At 40.3% G+C, this 18,161-nt stretch overlaps 1 protein-coding gene across 1 annotated transcript in view; it reads left to right on the top strand.

Moving 5' to 3' along the window:
- cpne2 (copine II) overlaps positions 1–18,161 on the top strand; it is a 52,308-nt gene that overhangs the window by 1,851 nt on the left and 32,296 nt on the right. The window contains exons 2-9 of the mRNA XM_070971712.1: positions 2,317–2,517; positions 11,295–11,474; positions 12,738–12,812; positions 13,102–13,173; positions 13,790–13,873; positions 14,124–14,213; positions 14,658–14,756; positions 16,643–16,729. Coding sequence (XP_070827813.1) covers positions 2,341–2,517; positions 11,295–11,474; positions 12,738–12,812; positions 13,102–13,173; positions 13,790–13,873; positions 14,124–14,213; positions 14,658–14,756; positions 16,643–16,729 — 864 coding nt within the window. The 5' untranslated portion in view covers positions 2,317–2,340. The remainder of the gene's footprint in view (positions 1–2,316; positions 2,518–11,294; positions 11,475–12,737; positions 12,813–13,101; positions 13,174–13,789; positions 13,874–14,123; positions 14,214–14,657; positions 14,757–16,642; positions 16,730–18,161) is intronic.

The following is an 18,161-nucleotide window of genomic DNA, read 5'->3' as shown; positions in this document are numbered from 1 at the left end:
GTGTGTGTGTGTGTGTGTGTGTGTGTGTTTGTGTGTGGTCTGTGCAGTGTCTAATACTGGATATCGTTGGGGCTTCCAGAGGGCAGCAATGGCCTATACTAGGGTCATGCTGCATTGTCAAGGCCTCACATTGTGTGTGTGTGTGTGTGTGTGTATTACCGTCTGTGTTAACTCTTCCTCAGGGGGTAGTTCTAACAGTATCATTAGTCTAATTAAACTGAACTCTTTAGGGCTCTAAAACCACAGGTGACATATTGTAGTTTTGATTCATTCATTATTTGCAAGTACTTAATCGTGTACTTTTTTGTCAAACATAAATAAACATTGAAATGTTGCCTAAATTACACAAATTTCAAACTCAACATTATTTTCTGACAGTCTACCTGTGTAAACCCTTTGTTTCTGCAGGGAAACGCACACCCAGTGACACGGACACCCAGTGTGCCGCTATTATCTTATTTTCTCTCTGCAGTGATGTTTCCTGTAATTTATGATTTTGTCAGCTGTCAGTGTAAGACACACTCTTGCTCCTGTAAAGTGTTGGAGTTACATAAGACCCCTAATGAGAACCTGCATGTTATCTTGGATACCAGCCATCACTGTGTGTAACAACAACCAACAGTGCAGCTCTTTTCCCAGAGACTGTTTGGTGGACCTTACAGTCTTTCATTGATCATGACGTCAGTGGTTGGCAGACACTTGCCGCTGTTGTTTTCAAAGAAAAATGCCAAACATTTGATGAATCCATGTTCTCAAGTGTGACAATTTGCAGCTTTTCTTCATCTAACCGAATAGTAAGTTGAATATTTTTGGGTTCTGGACTGTTGCTCACACAAAACAAGATGACATCATCTTGTGCTCCAGGACACTGGGTCAGGCGTTTTTCACTGCTCTGATGCTTTATAGGCAACACAATTAATCAATTAGTTGAGAAAAAAATCTGTTTTGTAATCTGTAGATTAATCAATAATGAAGATAATCGTTAATTGCAGTCCAAGACTTTGGTTTATGACCAAATGCCTGCAAACTAGCGACATAGTGCTTTTAGTGCTGATGATTAGCAGATGTCAGCATGCTAACACACAAAACTAAGAGCATAATGAACATTGTTCACACTGAACGCAAGCATGTTAACTCACTTTTTCATTGAACTCAAAACATCACTTTGCCAAGTTCATCTCACAGAGCCGCTAGCATGGCTGCAGCTTCTGACTATGGTTTTTGTGCACATGCCTACAAAAGCCTTGACCGGAGGAATAATGCCGATGTACAGACGGATGGACAGACAACCCAAAGGCGTACTCTTGTGAATGCAACATCTGAGGAATGCCTTGAGGAATTTTGTTCACTTGGACTCAAGGATGACTTGATTAGAGTTTGGTGGTCAAAGGTCACCTGGCCAAACACATTTTTTGACCATAACTCAAGAATTCATACTTTAAATATGACAGAACATGACAATAATATCTCACAGGAAAAAATGACGACGTGATGACATTTTATCTCCAAGAGGTCAAAGGTCAGCTTCACTGTGACATCACAGTGTTGTGCAAATACCGTTTTCTGGCCTTTATTCAACACCATAACTGAGGAACAGAAGGCAGATTGTGACCAAGTTTCACATCTGCAGATACTCAATTGGAGACACTAGTCTTGGGTGTCTGCCTTGAAACTGTGCTGATTGTAGAGATCTTCTAAGATGTGCATGAAGTGTCCACTTCTTCAGTTAGTAGCTTCTCTGCAGCAACACCCATATTTGAATCACTGTAGTCCACCATGAACTCATTGGCTCTGCTCATATTGATCTTCAGGTGATTGTCGTTGCTCCATGTGATGAAGCTCTCTCTCTGTCCTCTGTGCTCCTCTGGAAAAACAGTCTCTAAGTGAAGACAGCATGTTTCTACCTGGAAATCATTCACTGGAATCAAACATGTCGATACGGTGATAATTTCCATTTAGCCAAAAAAGACACTCAATACCTTTTATTAAATTCCTTCAAAGCCTTCACCACATGTAGGAGTCTGGACAGACATGGATGTGAACTGCAGCTTGACTGGTTGGTGGAGGCAGGCAACCATGAGGTGGTTGTACTTGTACTGACGGTAATGAGCACCTGTTTTGGCTTGGCTTGTTGTTTAATTAGTTTACAGAACTCTATTTTGTTGTCTATTCCACACTCTAGTTTTAGCCACGGTACTAAATGTTCAAAATGTGTTATTATTCTGTTGTCAGTTATCAAGCGGCAGCCGTGGTCACCCAAGAAACAGCCACAGTGGGATTTAGTCTACTTATTTCTCTTTGCTTTCTTTTCTCCAGGGTGATTAGTCTTGACTTCAGACCATGGCCTACACCCTAGGCTCGGCCACTGAGGGCCAGACACGCAGCGTCGCACCTCAGCACTGCGTCACTCGGGTGGAGCTGTCCGTCACCGCAGCCAGCCTGCTGGACCGAGATGTAGCCTCCAAGTCTGACCCGTTCTGTGTTCTCTTCCATGAAGTTGATGGAAACTGGGTGGAGGTAAGGAGGAAGGGGTGACGGGATAAAAGAAAAACTGGCAGATGAAAAGAGAGGCGGAGAATCAGATGTGAAATATGTGAAAGGCATGATTTGTCATCATAAAACAGGTGGAAAAGGGAGAGAAATCAGCAGAGGATGAGAATGGCAGATTGTGGCGAAAAGGCTGAACAGAGAGTAATATATTAGTGTTCGGATCATAAGAAGTCAAACCCATTTCTGGTGCTTCGCCATGCTGTGTGTTTCAACTCCAGGGAGGCGCAGAGAAGAGGATAAAAGGGAGGCAGAAATGAAAAGATTGAAGGGAGGATGGATGATTTGAATAAGTGTTAGAAGTGCTTTCAAGGTCACATGCAGCATGCTGGCTCCTCCAGCAAACGAAAGACTAGAAGACTGTGTTTGTTGTCTATGGTACTTTGCAGACAGTTTATGTTGTGAACTAGATCCAAACTCATGATGTCTTGACCATCTGGCATGAGCCCCGGCGTGCTGAGCCCAGGATGTTGTAATATTTGTTAGCATCTTCCAGCACTGGTCTGCCTCTGGAGACTTGGTTAAAGACACTATTTGCCTGCCAAATTAATAAAATAGGTTTCCACAAGTAGGCCTAGGTCCTGTTAGTGACTGAGCTGAGTGAAGGGAAGTTTGCCAACTGATCGTTAGCAAGCTCGTTTCCCTCTTCACTAAATTTATATTGAACAAAATGGTTTATAATAGTAAGAAAATAGAAAGAATCTCCAGAAGCTATTATGGCAAGCAGTATGTTAATAGTACAATGTAAAACTGATTATGTGAATGATACTTGACTATAGATTTTATACATACAAATATGTATATATAAATAATACATGCACATAAATGACAGTCCTGCATCAGTCAGCGGATGGGTTGAGCTCAGGCACATTGTACTCTGTGTTCTGTTTCTTGTTTGCGTAACCTTCTGCCTCGCTCTAATTCTATAAACAACATCTGATGTCATGTGATGTACAGAATTTTCATGGTGTAGAAAAAAAAAAACGTGCGCTAAGTTGAAGATGCTCGAGACATGGCGATGAAGTTTTGGTGTGTGTAGGCAGCAGCAGCCGCCTCGAGGCTTTTTTGTAGCGAACAGCTGGTCAACAGGGCAAGCTGGCTTTGGTGTTTGTGCGTGCATGTGTGCTTGTGTGTGTGTGTAGGCGAGTGCCTCGGGTTGTAGCTCGCTGTCGGTCAGCAGGGCATGTGGCTCTGATATGAAATTGCCAACGGTTTCTATGGCGACGGCAAGGGAAACAAAAGCTTAGTGCTCCTGGAGTGAGGGAACGATGGAGGAGGCGAAATGAGGCCCAAACCTTTTCTCGGATATTATCCACAGCTCGCTGTTTCTCTCACACCCCAGCATTCTCACTTTCTCTGATCCCCTCCTGTTCGCTTTGTTTTCTCTCTCCTCCGATTGTCTTTCTCATTTCTCTCATCAGATTTCCCCTCTCTGTCTCTCTCTCTCTCTCTGTCTCACTGTCTGTCTGTCTGTCTGTCTGTCTGTCTGTCTGTCTGTCTGTCTGTCTGTCTGTCTGTCTGTCTGTCTGTCTGTCTGCCTTCTGAGATAGAGGTGTGAGAAGCAGCTGGGTCCCTCGGGGAGAGAGGGGGTAAGGAGGGTAAAAGTGTGAGAGCGAGGAGGTGTGTGAGAGAGAGATGAGAAAAGGGTGGAGGGAAAGAGAGGGTGAGGGGAAAATGAAAATCAGAGATCAGAGAAAGAAAGAGAATGAGCGACAGATAGAGAAAGAAGTGGTACCAAGCAAGTGGTGAATGAAGGGCGCCATGATGGGAAAATGTGATAGCAGCTAAAACTGGTGTTAGAGAGGCTTTAGAGGACATGATAGGCCTACAGAAATGTGGATCTAATATATGTAAATGATGTGGCACACAGTTAGCTGACTACTTGGGCTATTTTCTAAAGTCCTTTGATTTTTTTTTTTCTCTCCAAACTCCAAATCCTCATACTAATCTCAACACGTGTCATGGACACAGATGTACGCCTGTAACGCAAGTGAAAGCTCACATTCAACGTGATGCCAAAATCAGCAGGGTTTAAACTCACATCTCTGTGCTGAGTGCGTTATTAGTGCTTATATAGCTTTGTAATGTCTTTTGCAGGATCAATTTTTGTGATACTGAACATTTCAATGACATTTCTGCTTTATTAAACACCATTAAATGGAGCATCTAAAGAAAGTTAGCTGAATAACAAGGTCCTTCACCAAAGTCGTCATCAGCACACATCAGCCTTTTTTGGGTTACTTTTTGGTTGAGTGATCAAATCAATTCAAATATGCACATGGATTATTGCAGCTGCTCTAATCAATATTGTTCACAGTGGATCGAATCACTATGCGCAATGTGAAAGGTGAAGCTCACAGTGACGAGCAACAGATAATTATCACTCCATCCTGCAGCTTCCCTCAGCGCTGCGGTGCATTTTCACATCTTTCAGCTCGTTGTTTTGCTTTTATGGTCCATAACCGGTTTGGTTCTCTCTCACCACTCTCATCAGCCTAATTTTCACCAGCAGCAGGAAGCTGTTTTTCAGGGAAAAAGCTCAGATAAATCCATTGTACACCACCTGCCCAGCACCAAACAGCAGTCAGACAAAGTAAGGTTCTAGCTGGTGAACATAGCGGAGCATTTAGCTGATACAGAGACAGAGATGATGAAAACATGCCAGAGCAAAAGGAGAGTATTGGACTTGATTCATTTGGTGGATGCTCTAAAATAAGGTTAATGTTACTCCCTATCTGCTCTGTGTGTAAATAAGCAACTGTTTGCTAGCACCATCTCACTTTTTTAAAGGTCATAAGCTGTTTTTGTGTTTAAAGCTTGTTGTGTACCCAAGTGGCCAAAAAGTTCATTCTTGTTTTTGGTTCTGCAGATTTGTTCAAGTGATTTCTTTTTAACAGCAACTTCTCTGATATCTCTGAGTCCTGGAGACCACCTGGGCTCGTCTTATTGACTGAACCCGTAAACATTGAGCTGTTTGGCTCTCTTTTCTCTCCCTATTGAACACCAGAAACAACACAGAAACTATAAACCACCTCATTACATTCATATTGGTCATTAACATTTTTTTCAATCCCCAAGTGCACAGTCAGGTCTATCCCATACACACATTTACCATAAGAGAGTTCAAATGTTTCAGGTAGTTTTCAGTACTTGTAATCCAAACCCTAACAGGTCCTTGAGCAGTCATACAACCTAAAGCACCATCCAACCCCAAATAACTGCCAATCAGCAAACACCTATAACTGTGTGCTCACAAGGGAGTTTGTCTCAAGACATTCTTGTTATCATGGCCCTGTAGTCAGGTATTGTTGCTTCCAGCTGTATATTGTTATTGTTAATATTGCACCATTGGTAACATATATGAAAATGCCTTTTCTTCTGATAGTAAACCTCTCATGCCTCAAGAGTCTGATTCATTTCCAGAGTCGGTCAGCCAGGTTCAAATCCACAGTGGCACAAATATAAGATATGCAGTCTGTCAGGCGGCCATGATGCCCCAGTAATATCAGTCTTTAAGTCAAAAAGTGCAGCCATTCTTCTCTGCTGTCCTCCCATGCGTCAGACAGATGGATAAGTGCTGTAAGCAAGCTGAAGTTAACTCTTTTCTTTCCAAAATAGATCTGCAGCCTCTCAGTTCTTTAGTAATAACAGTGTTTACAGTCAGAGTAAGATAAGATGTTTTGGATAAAAGTATTGATAATGGCATGTAAAAGGTACATTTTATAGAGGTACCATATGTCCATGCAGTTATTTGATACTATACTACTATACTATACTACTATACTCAAAGGGAAAACACTGAATCATGTCAGACAATAGGTGGAGAGTTTCAGCTGCCTTGAGACAGATGAATCGAAGCAAAATGATATGTATTTTCCCTTCAGACCCAGTTCAGTTTAACTGCACAATAGAAGAAAATCAAAAGATAATACATGAAAAAACAAAGAAAACAACTCCTGATTGGACAGTCTACCGTAACTCTATGCTGTAATGTGTGTGAGAGAACAACTAACCAATGAATGGGCCATGAACTGGAGGATGGTGCATAGAGGAGTCAAATATTTTATATTATGCTGCTAAACCCTTTCCCACGTGCCTTCATTAAAATAAGACAGAATAAAAGCAGCTCTGCAAGGCTGCTTTTGGGGCTGCTAACATGCTGATGTTGAGCAGGAAAAATGCTCTCAGAGGCTGCATTTAAGCACAGTGATGCTTTCAGCTAGCTAATGCTAATGTATGACATGCTCATAGTGACAATACTAATATATTGATGTTAAGCATCAGCATGTTAACATTGTCATTAGTACGGTATGTATACCGTATTAACAATCTTAGATTAGTAGGTTAGCATGCTAACATTTACTAAATAGCAGTAAACAAAAAATTGAGGATATGGTATGTTGTTAGTTTTGAAGCTATTTTGTCATTTAAAAACATTTTGGACAAAGTAACCTGATGATGGCACTTAATGAAATGTCTGTACATCACTACAGTTACAATTCATTCTGAGTCGCCATGAATGTCCGTACCAAATGTGGCAATCAGTGGAGTAATTTTCAGGATGTTTCACTTCAAACCACTAATGTCAACCTCATGGTGGCGCTAAGCAATAGGTTTTTCTTCTTGGGGCTACAGTTGTCAGTACAATCAATTGTTTATGGCAGTTGATTTGGTAGTTTTTGAGAAATTTTTCATCTGAACCAACATGGTGGACCCACCAACCAACATTGCTAACCTTTTATGCCACACCGCATGGCATGGATAAAAAGGATCAAAAGGTATGAGAATCATCACCAGCTCTGTGCTGACAGTAGTTGCACTTTACTTTGTGTATGAACTAAAATCAACTCAAATGGCTGACTTAAATTTAGCAACACTTATGTCCAAGCACCAAAACACCATAGCCTTTTATTACCACTGTGATAAAATATGACAAACACAGTTAAGTGCTTTGTTTAGTACCTGTGAATTAGCACATGGGCAGATGTAATTCAGTGTCAGGGTGTTGACATTTCATGCCTGCCATCCACAATGTATCAGTCCAATGAACATTCAAACTTTCCATTTATATTCACTCTAATCCGAAACTGGCATATAGTGACCTCATCTAGTGGTGGATAAACACACCCTGCAGTGCTTTCTGGGTGAGTCACACTGGAGAGTAACGAGGCTAGTGAGTATTAGTCATCCGACCACCTTGTTACAAGGACTACAAGGACCCACAGCAAATAAAATGACTCTTACAGTGCTCTCACAGACATCCATGCACTCTGATCTGTCTGTGTGCTGTCCAGGCTTTTGTTTTTTTTTGGGGGGGGACGATGAGAACTCATCACTTGTAATACCTCAAAGCTGGACCGACCTGCGAAAAGTAGTTAAGAATGAGGAAAACTAAGTTTAGGCAGCACCTTGGATTAGGGGTTAGCACTGTGGCCTCATAGCTGGAAGGGTTTGATTCATGTATGGAGTTTTCATGTTTTACCTGTGCTTGGGTGGGTTTACTCCAGGTGGTCTAGTTTCCTCCAACATCAGAACATGTACCTTAGGTCAGCTCTCCAGTCAGTGTCCTTGACCTAGGCACCTGAGCACCACACAGTGACTGCCCACTGCTCCTCAGGGATGGATTTAAATGCAGAGAGAACAGATTTGACTATGTTGTACTAACTATGAGTGTATGTGACAATAAAGCAATCTTCAATCTACAATAATCTTTTTTGTTTTCATTAGAACATTGAACCAAATTACTCTTTTGGCCCATTTTAACTCTTTGTTTTGCTTTTACGGTACATTTACCATTTGGGTCAGTCTCACAAAAGTGTACTCTCAGCTGTTTCCAGCAGCAGCAGGCTGACAGGCTAAAAAGCTCTGATGAGGCTGCTCAACTCAACATCACCTGTTCGGCACCAATGGCAGACAGACTGAGTTAGCAATGGATGAAATCAGCTAAGGTAATACCCGCATATTTCTAGTGACATCGCTCTAGACATGGCATTACTGATCCCCTGTCTTTTCCTCTTGCGACACCATTGAGATGGACTTTGTGCTTTTTAGTGTGTGTCTGAACACTTGTTAGTGTCACAGTATATTCAGTTCTCTTTCCTGCTGCCGTTGTCTCCTCATCTGCTCACCTGTGGCCTCAGTACTGTTCCACACTCAGCCACGCCTACCTTTCTGCTCACCTGATCACACACCTGAGGCTCATAGCAATTAGTGCAGTATTTAAGCTGCTGTGCACACTCACTCATTGCCAGACTGTCTTCGCCCTTATGCAAGACTCTCCGGCATTACTATCTGGATTGATCTCCCAGTTTCAATCTTGCCTGTCCTCGACTTCGTCCGTTCTCTGCACCCCTGGTAACCACCCATGCCTTCTGTCTCTGCCCATGTCTCTAGCCTCACCCCTGTTGAACCCAAGAACTGTTAATTGTTTGGTTCACCAAACCTCTCCTGGGTCTGTTCGCTCCTCACCGAGCACCTAGTGTGCTACGGTACAACCACCCAGAAATTCCTGGGTTCAGTTTGTGCTGCTCTTGGATCCTAAGCCAAACCATGACAGTTGGATTAAATGGCTACAAAATGTGGCACATATATTAATGTTCTCTATAGAATGAATTGTAATTGTAACTTATGATCATTTGACTTTTTAAGCTAGCATCACCATCAGGTCACAATTTTATAATTCCTTGGTTTATGAACAAATTTGTGAGCAGCCAGTGCATTCCAATCAACTTCAGCTGTACTTTGTGTTTTATGGTAAGTAGTAAATGCTAGCATGCTAACATTTTAAACTAAGATGGTGAACATGGCAAACATTGTATTATACCTGCTTAACATTAGTTTATTGTCTTGAACAAGTTAGCACGCTAAGAACATCTAGAGAACTATAGATCATCTTGCTGTGGGATTTCACCATCCACGTAGCTCGTCAACATGTTGACCGTGAGTACTCAGTATTCATGGGTCAAACCATACCCATCTTCAGATGGATCAAGCTTACCCTTCATTTTGATCTCAACTACAGACTTAGTTGATATTAATTTTAAGGAATGGGGATTGACTTAGACTTAGTTGATATTAATTTTAGGTAATGGGGATTGTGGAATTCTTGGGTGGCTCTGCCATTTTTGGCCAATAGCATACTCGCAGTCATTATGTCTGTCTCTGGTCATTTGTCATCTGCCATCTGTCAATTGTTTATCATCAGAAATGTATTAAGTACTCACGAAAGACAAATGTCCATATAAAGAGAAGCTCTCAACAGAGACAAAGGGTGATATATTACAAAACTGAACTTAATGATACTTAGCTAATGACAGGGTTAGGCTTAGCTATTGTTATGCTAACTTAATGCTAACAAAACATCAGCTAAAACATCATGCATAACTAGTTTACCGTTATCTAGCAAAATGAAGCAGCATTAGCCAACCTTTGTTTGTGACTGTATAGTGCAATCTTTCGTGTTTTGAACCTTAATCAATGTGAAGTGTTTTTTGTGTTAGTTCAGCACTTCTTTTTTGACACACAGTAAACAGATGTTAGCACTCTCAGTGTTACAAATGTGCCAAGATCCTCAGTAACTATTATTTTTTATATCCTCTGACTGTGTGACACATAACATGTTGTAGCCTCTATACAGTAACTAGTAACAAGTTTATTTCTCACTGCCTACCTAATATATCCTCCATCTATCTTAAACTGAGAAAATGTTAAAGCTGTACTCACACATTTACTGTATCCAAAGGTCCTGCACTCACAGCGCCTCAGCGTGATCAAATTTGTTTTTGGTTGTTGGTTGTGTGATTGGCTGTTGCAGCCCACCATACAATGGTCTTTACCAACCATGTTGAGGTCAACCCGAGTTACACTGAGTTGAACAGGGTGTTGATGGTGTACAGGTGAAGGTTGGCATCCTCCAAATATGGCTGATGTGCTGTTGATGATGTCACATTCCCATTACCCATTACTAAAAACACAGCCTATTGCTAATGGGAGCTGGTTGTTGTTGCCACTATAGTCAGTTTGAGAGGAGCACTGAGAGTGCAGCTGGAACCGCTGTGTTTTGGTAATGAGGTGCTTACAAATACTAAACTAATAATAATACTAATTCTTATATATATTGTATTGATATCCCTATGAAATTGCATTTATTTGACCTTGATCTCTTCACACTTTTTTACACGGTTGTAATGTTACAGTGGATGGTGTTTCAGCACTACTGACCAGCTTTTGCATTGCATTACTCCACTCTGTTGTTTTGCAGTGCAAATAAACGGTTTCATTTAAACATTTTGTTGCTTGTTGCTCTTGCATTTCATTACTGGTGATAAGATGGAGAAACCAAATCCAGAGTGGTAAATGTAGTAGAGTACAGGCAGTCATAGACTAGAGTGGGTTCATCATTAAGCTCAGTTCATTTGGTACAGAAAAGACAGAGAGAGGCTGGATGTGGAGGAGTCAGAGACAAGCCTTCACAAAAAAGAAAAACTGCCTCTTAAGAAAAATGCCTTGATGTAATCAGGTTATTCTGTTTTCAGTTTAAACACAATGTCTTGAATCTGATCACAACCAGGATAAGATGTATAGCTTACAAGCATGCATGTAAACTGATGTTCAGTGGAACGTAGTGCCTTCTCAGTGAAACCACACTGTTCCATCAGCAGGTTCAGCCACAGTCCAGCTGAATTGCATGTGATTACATATTTTTTTGTTTTAAAAGTCTGTCCCTGTCTTTGTCTCTTGTGTTTTAGCTTGGCCGCACTGAAACAGCCGTGAACAATTTGAACCCAGTGTTTGGAGTGAAGTTTCAGGTGGACTACCACTTCGAGGAGATCCAGAAGCTTCGCTTTGCCATGTTCGATGAAGACAAGTGTGCCACACAGCTCTACGAACATGACTTCCTGGGAGAATTCATTTGTACGCTGGGAGTGGTAAGGAATGATTCCTCCTCTTTAGTCCAAAGTTGTGTCTGTATTGAATAGGATGACAGAGTATAATTTGCCATAAAATGTATTGATCTCATTTGGCCATTTTTTCATTTTGTTCCATTTCCAGTTTTATCTTTAAGCCTATGGACGCTGTTGCTGGCGATAGCAGACTCAAACCAAAAAAGTCTGTTAAGTCCCGATCTGTTCATATAGCCTGTTATGCATTTCTCAATACATCAGCGACACCCTGTCCATATTTTAGAGGAGGCCATTTGACCTGCCGACACGACATCCAGCACAGATAGCGGACTAAAAAAGACCATCTTTAGCACAAAGTTACCTGCAGTTTACTGTGTGTTGCAGAAGTACATGAGCTTGATCTTTGTATGGTGAAAATCACAGACATTTAACTTATCAGTACGATGATGCAGATGAGTGTGAGTGACTTTTTGCTTCGTTCGTTTGGAAGCTGTTATATAATAACAAATGTAATTAATATTGAATTAAACTAAAACCCACACAACTATGTAATGTAATGCATATTTTTCTGATAATATAATTTGGAATAATTAGCTTGTTGGACTGGACTATGTGTCATTGTAACTAAACAGACCAGTCTCTAAAGTGCAGTGTTTGTCGTTTGGATGAAGAAATTCGTATTGAACTCTCAGACAACTGAATTAAGCACACTTGGACAACTTCTATTGTAATGTCATATTTTTCTAAACACAAAATAAAACAAAAATACAGACACATTCTGACCAGTATCCATTGCTATTACAGTATAATAGTAGATGACCAGCTGATCCCAGAGCTGTGTGGGAGAACTAATTAGCACTGCTGTCTAAGTAATGGCCAGTGTTTGTCAGATTGTTGTAGAGCAAAGCCTCTCATTAAGCTCTAGCTCTGTCAGGCCTTCATGCTATAAAACTTGGTAAATATTCAGAAAATTTAGGTGCAAGGTGATCAGAAGCAGCAAATGTCAAGCTACACAACATCACACTACACTCACACTGTGTTCAGGAAGTTGACAGATAAAATAACAGAGTTGGAGCATTTCCTGTTTGCTAAAATGCACAAGTTGAGTAGTTAATTAAACTGATTGACCTGATTGAAGTTTATTAGGTTCAGACAATAATTTACAACAGAATAGGCCAGAGTAAATATGTTCACTGGTTCATACTCATATTTCTTTAGTTTTGTGTTTTGTCTCAACTATTCTTTCATGATTCCTTTCCTGTGTGTCTCTCTTAAATTGTCCATTAGATTGTGTCCAATAAGAAACTTCACAGGCCGTTGATTTTAGCCAATGGGAAGCCAGCTGGCAAAGGATCTATTACGGTAAGAATCAGTCCTGTCTTTTAAAGGTACTCTCTCTTTCTTTCTGTCTCTCCTCTTGACACACATACAGGCAGCACCATATCATCAGAGGTTCCTGTAGTTGCCCCTGGCCATTGACTATAATGGCATGTTTGCTATTGTTGATGATGATGACGATGAAGATGTTCCGGTGGATGCTGCTGTTACTGTTTTGATGACTGTTATTGCTGCTGCTCTTCCTGCTGATATTGGTGTGAATGCTAATAGTTACCAGTATTTTTGCTATTGTTGTGCTGTAATGTCATTTTAGATAACAGCTCAGGAGCTGTCTGACAACAGAATCATCACTTTGACCCTGAGTGGGCGTAAACTGGATAAGAAGGTATGCAGTTAGACCTACACACACACACACACACACACACACACACACTCTGGATGCATGCGAACGACATGTACTGCTTTGGGGCACACAAGCAAAGGCGACAGAGACAATACATTTATACATGAAAACCTTTACAGTAAATTAATTCATGCCGTTCACCAATTAATGGGCTGTCAGGTGCACTGATAGTCAGAGATGAAAATCATGTAGGATAATTATTTATTTTTATTTGTGCTTATTTTCAATCTTGCACCAAGGGAGTAGCTTCTGGGATATGGTGCAGGGAAGACCGACAGTGGGTCAGAGACAGCACAGCTTGAATTGTGATTTGAATGAATGCTGGTGTGTGCCTGCTGTGTACCCTCTGGTTAAACCTCCAGGATACATACGAAGCACAGTAATTGCAGGAGCTCAGAGAATCTTTTAATAGACATGTTAATTAAACAAAATAAAGACTTTGCAGTGCAATATGGTGTGTTTGGTCATTGTAATTTAATTTACTGTAAGAATTCATCATATTGGGATACATGTGTTATGATGAGGAGAGGGAGAATGAGGATAAAACAGGATTCACCCTCAAAAGACCTTCACAACAAACTGTCTCTGGTCTGCGCAGGACTTTTTTGGGAAGTCCGACCCCTACCTGGAGTTTCACAAGCAGGGAGAAGACGGCAAATGGATGCTGGTGCACAGGACAGAGGTGAGTCATCGGCAGGGATTAAAGCACCATCATCTAACTGTCATTATTGTCAACCATGAGCTGTCATTGTCAGCAACACCAGGTCTTACAGAAGGTCACGCACTGTAGCTTTAGCAGTAAGTGTAGGAGGCTGGATGAAGCAGATTATAGCCTGAAGTTTACAAATTTCTACTATGGCTACAACTGCATTATATATCTGCTGCTGTGTAATTCAAATATTACTTGTCTATTACTGTGTTTGTGACTTCAGGTCATAAAGAACACCTTAGATCCAGCATGGAAACCCTTCACTGTCCCCCTCATTTCTCTCTGCAATGGCGATGTGGACAGAAACATCAAGGTTAGTGCTTAGAGTTTCATATGTTGCAAAGCTGGTGTGGTATGGAATTTCTGCTTCATTAAATGTGAGATTGACAGTGGAAAAAGGACAGGATGTAGTGTGTTAATGCGCTGGTTAGCACTGCATCAAAGTGATTTGATCATGTTGTTTCAATGCTGTGTTATAATCACAAAGTACAGACTTGCAACAGTGTGTTTAAGTCCAAGTCTAAAAAGTGTTACTGTTCGTATAAAATGTAACCAATTATGAATTTTCATAACAGTTAACATTGTAGAATAGACAGTCTTTCGGATGGGCATACATGCAAGTGTGACAAGTATGGAAGTGTAAAGAGGGCAAAATACCACAGAAATAACCACTTGGGTCTCAGGAAGGAAGCTACACAAAGTAACCACGTCATGGAAAAGGTGATGGTATGATATGATGTGTTCTGCACAATGACAGGTTCTGTGTTATGACTATGATAATGATGGAGGCCACGACTTCATAGGAGAGTTTCAAACGACGGTTTCCAAGATGAGTGAAGCCCAGAACTCAGTGGAGGTAAAACATATTTGATGTTAGTACACTTAATGTGTTTATCAGTTCAGTTTAAATGTGAAATGTTAGGTTCTGAACTAACTCTGTACCTTCATTCAGTTCGGGTTTAAGCACATTTCCAGTGACAATGTAACCCCAGTTCTGTGAAAAGTCAGTGAGGTATCTCACTATGGGTGCCTTCAAGTGGGGTTTGAAATAGTACCCATCAGCCTCAGCATAACACGCTTTACATAAGCATGTTATATATGTGTGTGTGTGTGTGTGTGTGTGTGTGTGTGTGTGTGTGTGTGTGTGTGTGTGTGTGTGTGCGCGCGCGTGTGCGTGTGTATACATACATATCCATATATACATATATACACACACATCTATTTTAAGTTGCTTATTAGCTTGAGGGTAGGGTCAGCATATTAGCATGTTAACTTTTGTATTCAGCTGAGTGATGAGACATACAATAGACTGTACAGTACAGCTTATACCCAAGATGAGGCAGTGTCACGGTGTAGAGCTGACCTGAGATGGTTCAACAACATAACATAAACATGTATTTTATTGATATTTATTTTTTTAGTATTAAATTTTTGTTAATAATTTGCAATGGACATAAAACAGGAATTTCAGACAGAGAGGGAAGATAAATGGCAACAGTGCAAAGATCATGATCTGGATTGAAACCATTACATCATGTAGTTTGTCATGCAGCAGCTCAGCTGCCATTTATTTACCTAAAAACAGCATTTAGCTGATTTTGCACAAAATAACTGATATACTGCTGTCATCAGCTAATGGGTAACAGTTTTATTTTATCTTTTAGCTGTACTGAATGGGCTACAGCTCTGCCCCACACTGGCTAATTTGCAGTTTAAATGCATTCAGTCGCATTTATAAACGAGGAAGCCGGAATAATCATGCACAGATTTGCATTGTGCATTTTTCACACATTATGGTGACTTAGGACCAATTGGGTCTTCAGTCTGAGCTGCTAATGACTAAATACTACTGAGATTCATTTTCTCACTTTTGCATTTCTTGCCTGCCAAAGATGTGAAGATGCAGGGATCAGAAGATCGTTCATTCATTAGTAGCTCTGTGTGTGTTTGTGTGTGCATCTGTGTGTATGTGAGCAAATGTGTGTTCATTTGTGAAACTGCGTGCACGCATGTACCAAAGCAGCCTTATGACTTGTTCTCCCACTGAGTCTCTTCATGTGTGGTGAATGTTGTTGGGGGGAGGCGAGTGAAGAGATGGGGGATGGAAAGAGAGAGAGACAGTGTGTGAAAAGAAGGATGAGAAAATGAGAGGTGCTTTTGAGATGTAAAACAGCATTTAGCTGAGCCCTGGTAACACGACAAGGCATTTAGAGCTACCTGTCATATGAATCACCAGCTGACTTTAAGGCATGTGAGTCTGTGTAGTGTGTTTGTTTGTGTGTGTGTGTGTGTGTGTGTGTGTGTGTGTGTGCGTGCGCGCATGTCTCAAATGTCTCTTTTGATCAAACACATTGCTGTGCGATACTTACAGTATTAAAGACTTCAATCTTCATGTTCATCACATAAAATGAATTCATAGTGCTTTTAACAGTGTTTTTGTGGATTCCCATTTAAACTGTGTAGTACACCACTATAATACAGTTTGCCCAAAATACATCTCTAAGTTTGACTGTCAAGTTGTAGTTACTGTAGGCGGTGTGTAGAATGCGTGCAGATCCAAGTTTCAGTCTCTCAGTTGTCTGCTCATTTCCCCCAAGCTCACCGCTCCTCTTTCCAACCCTGCTATCATCTCTACTTTCCCCATTATTTCCCCCCTTCTTTTTAAACTTTATTCTCAGTTTCCGCTCTGATAGCAATACTTGTCATCTTTCTGTTCTCTGCAATGTCATAATGTCTCTTCAGGTGGAGTTTGACTGCATCAACCCCAAGAAACAGAAGAAGAAGAAGAACTATAAAAACTCTGGAATTATCATTGTCAAGTTATGTAAGGTGAGGATGGATGGATGGATGGAGCTTTGTTCTAGTCATTTTTACGGCAGCATCCATGTTTTTTTCACAATTTTAATGTTCGGTTATGTCTAAACTAGAGCTGAAACACGTAATCAATGAAATGGATTAAAATCTATGATAAAAATAGTTATCAAATCAATTATCAAAATCAATGTCATCATTGATTTGTTGGGTCTATGTTATGATGCATAGCACGTGCTGTGCCATCTCTGCTGCATAGTAAAGCTGTATCTGAAGTTGCCTACTCCATTCGCAGTACATACTGATTTGGCCAAAATGTAGCATGTGTTATGTTTACGCAAACAAAGGCAAAATTTGCTGTCTCCAGCAGCCGTTTACAGGTTAATTTAAAAACCAGTGTAATAGACAGAAATACCTTCTGTCTGTCTTTTCTCCATTTTGGGATGGATCAAGCTTTATCAGGGGCATTAGCTTTATCAAGCATTAGCTTTAGAATAGCTATATCAGGGGAGCTAGCTTTATTGAGCATAAGCTTTAAAATAGCTGTATCAGGGAAGTTAACTTTATCAAGTGTTAGCTTAAGAAATAGCTAAAGTTATATCAGGGGTTTTAGCTTTATAAAACGTCAGCTTTAAAATTGCTAAAACAGAAGCCCAAAATGGAGGGAAAACAGATGGAAGGCATTTTGGTGCATTACGTTTCTTTTTAAATCATCAAAACAACCACAAATCTGCCAGAGATGGCAGATTAGACAGTCTAAAGTGAATCCTGTATTTCCTCATAATGAAATCTTGAGTAATAAAATATATAATAAAAAATATATTAGTTACATTTCTCTTTTATTCTCAGTGCCTTGTACCACAAGACATGGAAAGGTTTTGTTTTTGAATGCTGGAAAGAATCAAATTTAGCTTTTTCTTTTTATCTGATTCCTGGATAAATCAAAGTAATAATCAACAGATTCATCGATTATCAAAATGGTCAGTTGATAGCCCAGTCTAAATTGTAACTACTGGTGTGATTATTTTCCGCAGATAGGATAGTGCAGACAATAATGATAAGTTGGGTTCTCAGCATTTGACTAATTAGCCTGGCACATAGATTTGTAGAATCCCATAAGCATGTTTCCAATTTTTACATTTGTCTTCCTGTGAGTTGTAGCATGGGGCCTTAAGATAACTTAGCAAAATAATCTTAGTAGCAAATAACGATACAACTTTATCAAGGCAAACAGAGTAGAAAGTAGAAATGTAACATTTTATTTCGGGGATTCTGTGTTTTTTTTGTTTTTTTTTTTGAGTGCCTTTAATAAAATTCGAAAGCTAACAATAGGAAAACAACTGACCTTTTCAGAATAAATACATTTTCATTTTATCATGCTCTATGAAAACAAACGTCACCTCTAATCTTAAAGCTTCATTAAATGATTTCTGACCACCAGAGGGCAAAA

Source organism: Chaetodon trifascialis, chromosome 10 (genome assembly GCF_039877785.1).
Source record: "Chaetodon trifascialis isolate fChaTrf1 chromosome 10, fChaTrf1.hap1, whole genome shotgun sequence".
Taxonomy (NCBI): domain Eukaryota; kingdom Metazoa; phylum Chordata; class Actinopteri; order Chaetodontiformes; family Chaetodontidae; genus Chaetodon; species Chaetodon trifascialis.
Note: the sequence above shows the minus strand (reverse complement) of the source record. Positions and strands in the feature narration are given on the sequence as shown.